The sequence below is a fragment of the Pholis gunnellus genome (assembly GCF_910591455.1).
Source record: "Pholis gunnellus genome assembly, chromosome: 15".
Lineage (NCBI taxonomy): Eukaryota > Metazoa > Chordata > Actinopteri > Perciformes > Pholidae > Pholis > Pholis gunnellus.
In genome coordinates, this window is record NC_136542.1 from 20,531,035 (window position 1) to 20,541,241 (window position 10,207).

Sequence of the window (10,207 nt, forward strand, 5' to 3'; positions counted from 1 at the left end):
TCGCTTTTCTCTTTTCATCCCTCGTTCGCTTCCTCTCCCGCAAGTCCTGGGTTTCTATTATTGTCTCTCAACCTCCTCATCTCTCCCCCCCTTGTCTCCTATCTTGCTCTCTCCTCAAACTCCCACAGTTTCAGTTTCTGCTCCCTCTCCACCCACCCCATGCCTGGCTGTTGCCTAGCAACACCTCCTCATTTGCAGACAGACGTTTTCAGCGATCTGGAGAAGTCCTTGTGACACCCCTCCACACACACACACACAGACACACACACACACACAGTGCCGTTAGATTCATGGGAACATGTTGGTGTCCATCACCGTCACTCGCTTGTTAGAAATCCTCCTTTAAAACAACTTGTCCCTCCAATAAACGGTTGGTAGGTTGACGGGACATTGTACTTGTAAATGCGTTTCTCTGTAATTGTTTAAAGCTCCATCACTAAGGCAAGATAAATAAAGTAACCATGGTGATGCGTTTAAATAAAAGGAGGGGGTTTGTTCAGTATTACTTTATTCCTGACCCTTCATTTCCATCTTTACTTTAGAAAACTGTGCAATCACTTAGTTGCTATGCAAATACTCATATTGTATGAAAGACTGAGACTAGTCATGTTTATGTTCGTTGATCTTCTGCTCATTTAGATTTAAGAATGTAAAGGCTGACCAACTCCCCCCACCCCCCCCCAAAATGTTGTATGTGGGCTTCAATGTCCGTGCTTCCACTTCCACTCTCAGAAAGACTCTGCATGCAATAAGTAGCACAGATGAGTCATTACAGCAGCACTTCCCCCACAGAATCTGCCTTCACTGAGAGAAAACACAAGAAGACCCAGTACGAGATGTTACTTCGTGGTATTTTATTGGAAAAACAAAATGTAAAGACTAGCATGTACAACTTGGAATGCAGATCAACTGAACTGAACAGAACAGTTGGACTGGGCCGGGCCTCGCCGCACCCACACACACACACGCAAACTCACACAAACACAAGATAGAAATGCTGCAAAGCACCGACCCCGTCCCCACTAAACTGAAATTAACACCCCGTAGAATCACGATTCAAGTGCAACCTTTGAGGCAATATACTGTCCCTAAGCATGCTTCAGTGATAACCACATTGCCCCAAAGTTGATCTTGTATATCATCACCTTTTAAAAGCCCACCCAACCCCACCAAAACATCCCACGGGCTCAAATCTTTGCCCCACCCAAGCTTCCCCCTCAAAAAAGGTAAACACACAAAGGATAAAGAGAGTATCCCGACATGCCAGAAACACAGAATCTAAAATGAGTCGTTCCATTTTAAAATTTTTCTTAAAAATATCTGTTGTCACTGACTTCATTTAGGTGAGCCAACTGTAAAGCTTCCGCTGGTTTACTCACTCCCATCCATCTGTCAACTAACCCCTCCCTCCTCTCTGTGGATCCCAGGCCAACCTGAGGCCAACAGCCTTCTGCCATCGGGCTCTCAACAGTAACCCATCTAAAGCTGCATGCATGAAGAACAGAAGAAAGAAAACAGGAAGTCATAGAAGAAAGGCCATTGGCCATCCCATATAATCATCATGAAATCAGGCAGATGGAACCAGGAAGCAGAGGTGCACCAGCCAGCTGCAGAGAGGCTGCTTGGCTAAAAGGTTGAGATCTGATTGGGTAGCTCAGCGCTGGGAATACAAGCCAGTACATGCAGATAGATTCATTTAGAATTTGTCTTTTTTTTTTTTTTTTTTTATACCTTTTTTGAGCTTGTGAATATGAACAGATTATCAGTTTTCCAACATTCAGTCTATACAGAACAGTATGAATAAATGTAGATTTTTGCAATAAGAGGTAAGTGAAACATTTGACTGATTCTTTGTCTTCAATGTGAGCCCAGTTCATTTGGCAGTCATCATCTGAACAAATTCTGTGGGGAAAACAGCAATAAAAGTCATCAGGAACAGTGTTTCAATTGTTGCTTAAAACACAGTGAATACATTATGATTGATCAGTCTAAGGACTTATGTCTATCAGCAGTGTGTGAAACATAGGGGGTCTTGGGGGGAGGGTCCAAGATCCCTTGATTGACACTTGAAAACCCAAACAACGGTTCTGCAAAAATCTTTAAAAATGTCTTGTAAGTCTACAGTATTTTAAAAGATGATATGTGCCGTATCCATTATTCAAACTGTAAAACATTTATTCACAAATAAGAATAAAGAAAAATATTGTGGTGTTTCCTCGTATCTCTCCATCTAAAACCTTATAGTTTCTGGTGAGGACTACATCCATGGGTGACGCTGTTGCAAATGGTCGGCAATGCAAATTTTGAGTTTAGAAAAGTTAACAATTTTTTTGCACCAGGTATTTCACACACTGTCTTACATAATTTAGCCTTGTTCCAAAAATGTACTTATACTATAGTATACTTGTATTTGTATTAGTGTACCTTCATAGTTGACCTGTCCGTCTCCATCGATGTCTGCTTCTCTGATCATCTCGTCTACTTCCTCATCGGTCAGCTTCTCTCCCAGGTTGGTCATCACATGACGCAGCTCTGCTGCACTAATGTAACCGTTGCCGTCCTGCCCAACACACATACAGCATTACAGGCAGCTCTCAATGAAAATACTAAATATATATTCCAATAGTACAAAACAAAATAATATTTTAATACGAAAATTTAAGATTCGACTGTGGCAAAATAAGCAGGACTACGGCGGCTGTCTACCTCGCTCGCATTGAATGCACCACACTGTCACCCTGCATTACAGTCAATCAATGGAGACAGTCAAGTATCACTGTCAGAGAAAGTAGTCCCTTCTTAGTTGTCAGCCTTAGCGTAAGGACACTCTGATCTCAGATGAATGAGTTTTGTATATCAACGCTAAACTGCTGATGAGAAAAATGTGATATACATTTAAAAATCAATTATTGTTCTGGTAATACAGAACATACACATCTAGGCTTACCTTATCAAAGACCCTGAATGCCTCCCGGATCTCCTCCTCACTGTCAGTGTCCTTCATCTTCCTCGCCATCATCGTCAGGAACTCAGGGAAGTCAATGGTCCCGTTGCCTGGAGGGTGAGAGAAAGCAAGTCATAGTTACCACCAGTCAATACAGTTTAAAAACGTCTCATAAAGACCAGTCTAACGGGATGGAAAAGCATGTAGCAAAACTACACCATTTATCACAGGCCGAAGCTGTAAAACACGTCATCATCGTTTACTCTAAACCGTATGCTGTTAAAAACATTTAATTCTGACTAACCTGAGACCAACAGTCACATGACAACTGAACAAAGCATTGAGGAGATGTAACTAGAGATTGTAAAAATGTGAATAGCTCAATATATATATATATCTGCACATTTCTTTCTCTCCAATTCTTTTTCTAACATTGGTAGCAATTGTGACAACAACTTGTATAAACACGCTCCATTGTTTGCCAATTTTTGTAAAATAAATGATGAAAGCGTTTTTTTTCTTAGTTTTTATGATTTATGGCAGTGTAATTGTTCTATTACACAGAAGCCAATTTTGAGTTCTCTCTACATCTAGCCATGGCTGTGCTGTTTGCATAGAGGTGCAGGACTTATATATTGCAGTGAAAAGGCCACAGAGAGAAAATGTGACTGGTGCGAAAAACACCCCAAAACTGCTTGGGGTTCAAAGGGTTAACTAAATGGTTCCCCATGTTGAGGAGGAATCAGCATACCATCTGCATCCACCTCGTTGATCATGTCCTGGAGTTCAGCCTCGGTTGGGTTTTGACCCAGGGACCTCATGACGGTGCCCAGCTCCTTAGTGGTGATGGTGCCATCTCCATCCTTGTCAAACAGGGAGAACGCCTCCTTGAACTCTGTCACACATTATGAGGAAAGATATTAGTAACAGGAGCTGATATTCCAGTGACTCAGGAATGAATGGACCTCTGCAGGGAATATGTGTTTATTGCTAAAAAATCATAATGCAGCGATTTTGTTGTCCCCTTACCTGCAATCTGCTCTTCTGTTAGTTGGTCAGCCTAAATTACAAAAAACAGAAGAAAGGCAGAGATTAGAACACTGGAAGCAAGAAGTGACAGGTTTTTTAAAAAAAAGCCTATATCCTAAACCAACACAATTTATAATAACTTGCAGCCATCGCACGTGATCACACACACTAATGGAGGCAGGCGGCGACACACTTGGTCATAGGTAAAGTGCTGCGGCCATAATCATCATTCAAGAAACCATTCTGAACTGCACTGTCAGACAAACTCAAGAGTGATGCAACCATTTGCCACAATTTAGTTTTTTTAAATCCATTTCATTTTTGGGCCCAAGCGCCCTGCATACTAACATCTAGTGACCAGTATGAACCACAGACACATGCTATGCTCTTTCAAATCATTGACAGTAGTATATTCTGGCTATCCACAAGGAATACATTAACACCAATGTAGCACCTAGTGACACTGAAAGCTCTCGCTAACCCATACGTTCCACTCTGTGTGTGCATCTGTGTACAACCTTTATGTCATCAAAGTGGATATCCGTGAGGTTGGCCACCAGCATCGCAGCTTTTGGTGCTGGTTTTTTGGCCTCTCTCCCTCCTCCATCCAGCCTTAACCCACCACCTCCTCTGCGCTGTTTCAGATCCACGGCTCTTACTCCTGCACCTCCCCCGATTACTCCCGTTTTGACGCTGGGGCCATCCAGCTGCCCTCGCACCATCACCAGGCCTTCAGCCAGGCACTCGGCCCGTTTGCCGTTCTGGACTCCCTGTTTTTTAACCTCTGCTAGCTCAGCCTTGGTTCCCTGCAGGCAGTTTCTCAGGTCCTGCATCTCTCTAACCATGCCGTCCATGCGGCTGGAGGACGAATCCATCAGCATCTGCAGGAAGGCTCTGTAGTTCCTCTCCTGCTGCTGGATGAGCTCCTTGTAATAGTCTTGTTGTTCATCCAAGAGGTCATAGACGGTAGACAGGCTAACCAGCTCATCTTCTGCTGGGTACGGGGCAACGTTTTTAGGCAGCATGGGGAGGGAAAGATGACATGAAGGGCAGGAATGATGTCTCAGGGTGGGAGGAATAGGTGGATGGAAAAAATGACGGCTAGACATCTATCAATTGCTCCTGATTTGTAAATCTGATGGACAGCAGATTTTTCCATCTCTCTGAATAGTTACATAACTGTATGGGTGAGGGGGAAAAAATGTGATTGAGAAGATGGCAAAACAGATGATGTTTTTAGTCCTCCTGGATAGGTAGATAGCTGGCTGAACACAAGTCAGTTGACAGGAGAACTGCAGGACTCGTCTTTCAATCTATCCAGTGTGAGTGGCTGGATGGATTTCAGAAGTTTCACAATCCCTCTGGAGTGGTAAAGGTCAGTGTATTGTCACTGACCTGACGGGCGAGGTCTCTCTCTTCCATGAGCTGATGGAAAAGCTGGTCCGTTGATGTTTTCCTGGTTACTTGTCCATCCCTCTGTGTCTCAATAAATCAGTCTGCTTAACCGTCGATCTTTCTTTCTGTCCTTGTGTCTTGCGGCGCTATGAGTGTACGTGACCAGACGCTGTCTTTCCCTGACTGCAGCGGACTCCAACTGGATGAGGCGATAGAGAACCTCACTCCCTTTACCTCCACGTCAGTGTGTGTGTGTGTGTGTGTAAGCCTGGGTATGACAGTGAAGCTTAGCTGTCTGTCCATCTCCCCAACAGAAGAACAGTAAAGATGGATGTACAGATGAAGTGTCCACCTCCTGCAGTAGTTCAATAGATGAATAGCATTCAACACTTTGAAAGACAGAGTGCGTGTGTATATAGACACCAGTCCAGAGGAGGTCACCCAAATGTGTCAGGAAATTGATTTTAGGTGTGTGAGAGTAACAGTGTCCAGACTGGGGGAGGTTGTATGCATGTGCTAAACAGTGGCCTGTCATCTCACTGCTACAGTTGCAACTCCTAGGGAGGATCAGTTGGCTGGTCATCTGACCTCCTAGACAGCATCATGGGTCACACCAAATGACCCCCTCTGTGAGTGACTCACTAATTACCCAGGAATTTGACATCAGTCCCAAGTTAAGGTTTGTTTAAGTAAACGAGCCAAAATTGGAAACCCACCCTTCTTACAAAACTAAGTCTATACTGTCATCAAGGTACATATAGAATGTGCAAAACTGCATTCTAACCAGATGTTCAAAAGTGGAGAATGTCCTCTTAATCCTACTGCTTGTGAATCTTCACATTTTATTTTCCTTTCCACAAGTCATGAGTAACATTGCATTTCATGAAAACCATCATGAGTTATATTCTATGTTTATTTTGATGTACTAGACTCTTGTTAATTCAGAAATAGTATATATTAGCAACATGGCATACGCCGTCTCTGATGCAGTTATCTTATGAAACTCACAACACCTTTTTCACACAAGTCAGAGAGATCACTAGATGTGATATTTGAATCTTTTTCAGAACATTGAACGTAACATTAAATGATTAAGAAATTGTCTGAAAGATTTTTAGAAATCAAAGCATAAAGGTAATGATAATCAGTACTCTAAATCTGATCCTACATATATTCTGTTTTTTTCTTCCATTAGGGACAGAGAGAATGAGCGATAGGAAAGATGATACTGGTCAAAACAGAAAGAATTACGCTGATGGTAATGACAGCGAGGATTTGTGTCAATGCATGCGTGTGCGCTCTAGCGGTGGTTAACAAGCTGCTAACCCCTCTAATACGCAGGCCAAATTCCTCTCAAGGCACTGCAATGCTAGTGTGATAGTGAGTGCAGCATGTAGGCCCTATGATTCACTTGTAAAGCACCCATTAACAGTAATAACCGATTTAGGGTGAAAATGACTGACAAGACAAGTATTTCTGCCTTAAACAAGTCCCACAAATAGAAAGGCACCATGAATATAGTAACAGAGATGTCTCAATCCCAGTGACTGCTTCCTGTATCACACTTTGTCAAAGTAACCATAAACCAGCCTGGTAACTAATTCAGCTACAGAAGCCTGGCCAAAATGTTCATTTTGATACAATTTAAAGATCTAACAGGGACATTCAAATGAAAATTCATTTGTTAAACACAGCTCAACCTACTCTTCTCACTCATTGAGAAAACCCGTCAGACTACTTGTAAATTACTTAACTTGGTTTTTAAGCTTATCTAACTGACTTCAGTTCAGGTAACCAAAAGTTATAGGCTACAAAAAAATTGAATTATCTTTCATCAGTAATGTCATGATGCAAATGCCTCAAACATCTCAGAAAGTTAAAGTTGGATTTGCACAGTGACACACACAGTGTAAAAAAAACTGTCCACCGTTTTTGACCCAGGTCTTCAAAGATGGACCTGCAGTTTTTTAAATGCGAATGAGCTGTTGGGACAGAAAGCCAGACACACAATAGGACACACACCACTGTGTTAGTCCAGGAGGAAATGTCAAAGACACAAACAAACAAAATTCACTTAGGATGTGATCCAGAAAATAATCCGCAACCATCCTAAATTTAAGCGATATGTTGCTGCAGGACTTTTTAAAAAGGTAATTGCATGACTAGTTAACTCGAGTACTGCATAATGGAGGAGCAATGTGTTCAGCAGATTACATCTGTCAAACTGAATGTGTGTACATTTACGAAGAGCTAACTGTCCCTGACATGTTCAAATAATAGGTGTATCTGTGTTTATTGTGTGGCAACGTGACGATGTACAGGTGTTACACCATATTCTGTGACCTCAGGACTCTCAGCCATTACTAATGCGGTTTATACAATGGTCACATGTTGTACTTTGATAGTCGTTACGGATGACCGTTATGATAATATGTGACCCTATATGTTCAAGGGTGACTAGCTGTAGGAGCAGTGTACGTTAAATATGTTACTCCACCAGCACTCCTGTTTGTAGCTGGATGTCTAATGTCTGTGCAACACCGGCATCAAACAAATGTGAAGAGACTCAACACTAACAATTGCGTCGCCAGCTTCACCGTGGAAACAAACTAACGTTACTAGTACTCTTGACACAGAAACGCATCCGTTACGTTAGTTGACTGATGGTACAGCTGTCAGATGTAACATTAGCTGTGATGCTAACATTGACAGCCGATCTAACCGCCGTAACTACTGCCAAGAGCGGCCACCTGTAACAAGTACTGTCCCTTCAGTGTGACATAATATCAAGTACCGTTTTAACTTCAATGGCGGGAACGAGCTTAGGCAACAACGGTGTGATAAGCTTCTCTGTCTAACCACTAAGTGTTAACAGCTAGTTAGCTAACGTGAGCTAATTCGCGCTCTCTGCAATGGAGGCTGCAGGATATTCCTCCAACAAAACCACTATCCGGGAGACACTAAAAAACGCCTGGCTGGTATTCAGTCAACTCAAAACCATCTCAAGTCGTCCATATCACAACCCGTGGTTGATGAATTACTCACCATGTCTGTTTGAGCTGGGAACGCTGGTCTGCTAACGCTACAGGGAGAGAGGAAATGGAAGGTTGCCACTGAGCAAGGCTGGCTGGAGGCGGGCAGGCAGGACGAACCACTGCTGTACGGTTCACTGTATTCCTCCGCACTGGGGAAATTCTCTCGATCAGTGTGGCGTCCTGGCTCCGTCTCCTCAAACGTGCATGCACACACGTGTACGCGCATACAAACCTGCTGATGTGCGCGTACCCGTCTTTGGGGTGCCATGTTTTATATGTTTTATAAAAGGATGTTGTTCTTGAATTATTAGTGTTTCTTAGTTTGAAAAAAATGTCTTCACTCAGAAAGAGAAGCGACGGTAACACGACTTTATGTGAAAGGGTTTGCATGCTGTGAAAGACTGGATTAACTTCTGGGGACCACCAGCTACTGACACCACATCTACTCCCTCTGTGCACTGTATACTCTGCTTTTGTTGATATTGTACTTCAGTGGTGCACATTCCCTAACAGATGTGCATGCATGACATACAGTGAACCTGGGCTGTGGGCTGCTTTGCCCCAAACCACCCTCGATACTGTGTATTCAGAGATTTAGATAAATCGACTGGTGTGAAACTCGGCTTTCGCATTACCAAATCAAATTACGCCCACTTTTCTGTTATGAACATATGCAATCATAAAACACACAATCTGACGCCCACCATTGAGCATCAACGTCATAAACACAATATTAGTGTAATCCGTACCCGATTAACTGCAACAGGCGTCTACATTTAAAATAAGATAAGATAAAATAAAATAATCCTTTATTAGTCCCTACATCGGTTGACATTGTAGGCCTAATACAAATGTGCGTGTAGTATCTTCATTTACAAATAAATCGCCTTAAGAAATATTGCATTTTCAGGTAAAAACGCTAATCTTCTTTATCACAGTAGGTTATATGTTTTATAAAATACAGCCTAGAGAGGAGAATTCTGCCTGGGGGGGGGAGGATAAGCATACATTTTACAATAATTGAGTCGTTCCTAATAGTGGTCATTCGACTTTAAAGAAAAAGACGAGAGGTTTCCTCGTATCTATTTTTACTGCTTTTTTAATCTGTCGAAAATGACAAAGTGACGGCCTAGTTTGCGTTACACAGTGTTTTATGCAGGCGGAAGGATACGTTTGGGTTGGCGGCACTGTGGAAGTTGTGGTTTTGCGTTTGAGAGGCGGATCATGATTGGATAGAACAGAACTGCAATATTCTGCACACTGTACAGAGACCGCTGATTGGCCAGGGCGGATCTGCAATGCGTCAAACCACGGCGCGGCAACAACGGCAGGAGGGAGCGACTCCACCGCCACCGTGGCCATAGTATGTTCTGTGAGTGATAAAATAGGGCAGGTGAAACTTCCAGGCAATTCACAGGTGGGTTGAGGAAGTTAATTAATAAAACTTACCGCGGACTTATAAGTTTAAAACTGAGACTGAATTCCCTATGTTAAAATTGGAAATCTTAAAATTAGATCATTTAAATAATGCAACAATGCATTGTTAAACTCTGTGTCAGATTTTGCATTGTTCACATGATGAAATTGAATATACAAAATGACTGAAAGCTAGAACTCACTTAAAAAAAGCTATCACCATGTGTAAAGTGAAAACTTCCTGAACTTGACACTGCCACAGCCGGTTCTTTTCTATTCTTGGTTACTGGGTAAGATTGTCTCTCACCAAGGTGCAGTGACACAACATCCTTTTACCTCATTATCACCTGGTGTCTCTTAAAACAGGGGTGTCTAAAGCATTATCAAG

The 10,207-nt window shown here is 42.4% G+C and overlaps 1 protein-coding gene across 1 annotated transcript; it reads right to left on the reverse strand.

Moving 5' to 3' along the window:
- Positions 1–834: 834 nt before the first annotated feature.
- calm1a (calmodulin 1a) lies at positions 835–8,542 on the reverse strand. The gene is made up of 6 exons (XM_079174892.1): positions 8,414–8,542; positions 3,974–4,004; positions 3,696–3,839; positions 2,948–3,054; positions 2,425–2,560; positions 835–1,902 (listed from the first exon to the last, which is right to left on the reverse strand). Exons 1-6 carry the CDS (start codon positions 8,414–8,416, stop codon positions 1,874–1,876), a joined length of 450 nt encoding a protein of 149 aa, XP_079031018.1. The 5' UTR covers positions 8,417–8,542; the 3' UTR covers positions 835–1,873.
- Between the last annotated feature and the right edge of the window lie 1,665 nt (positions 8,543–10,207).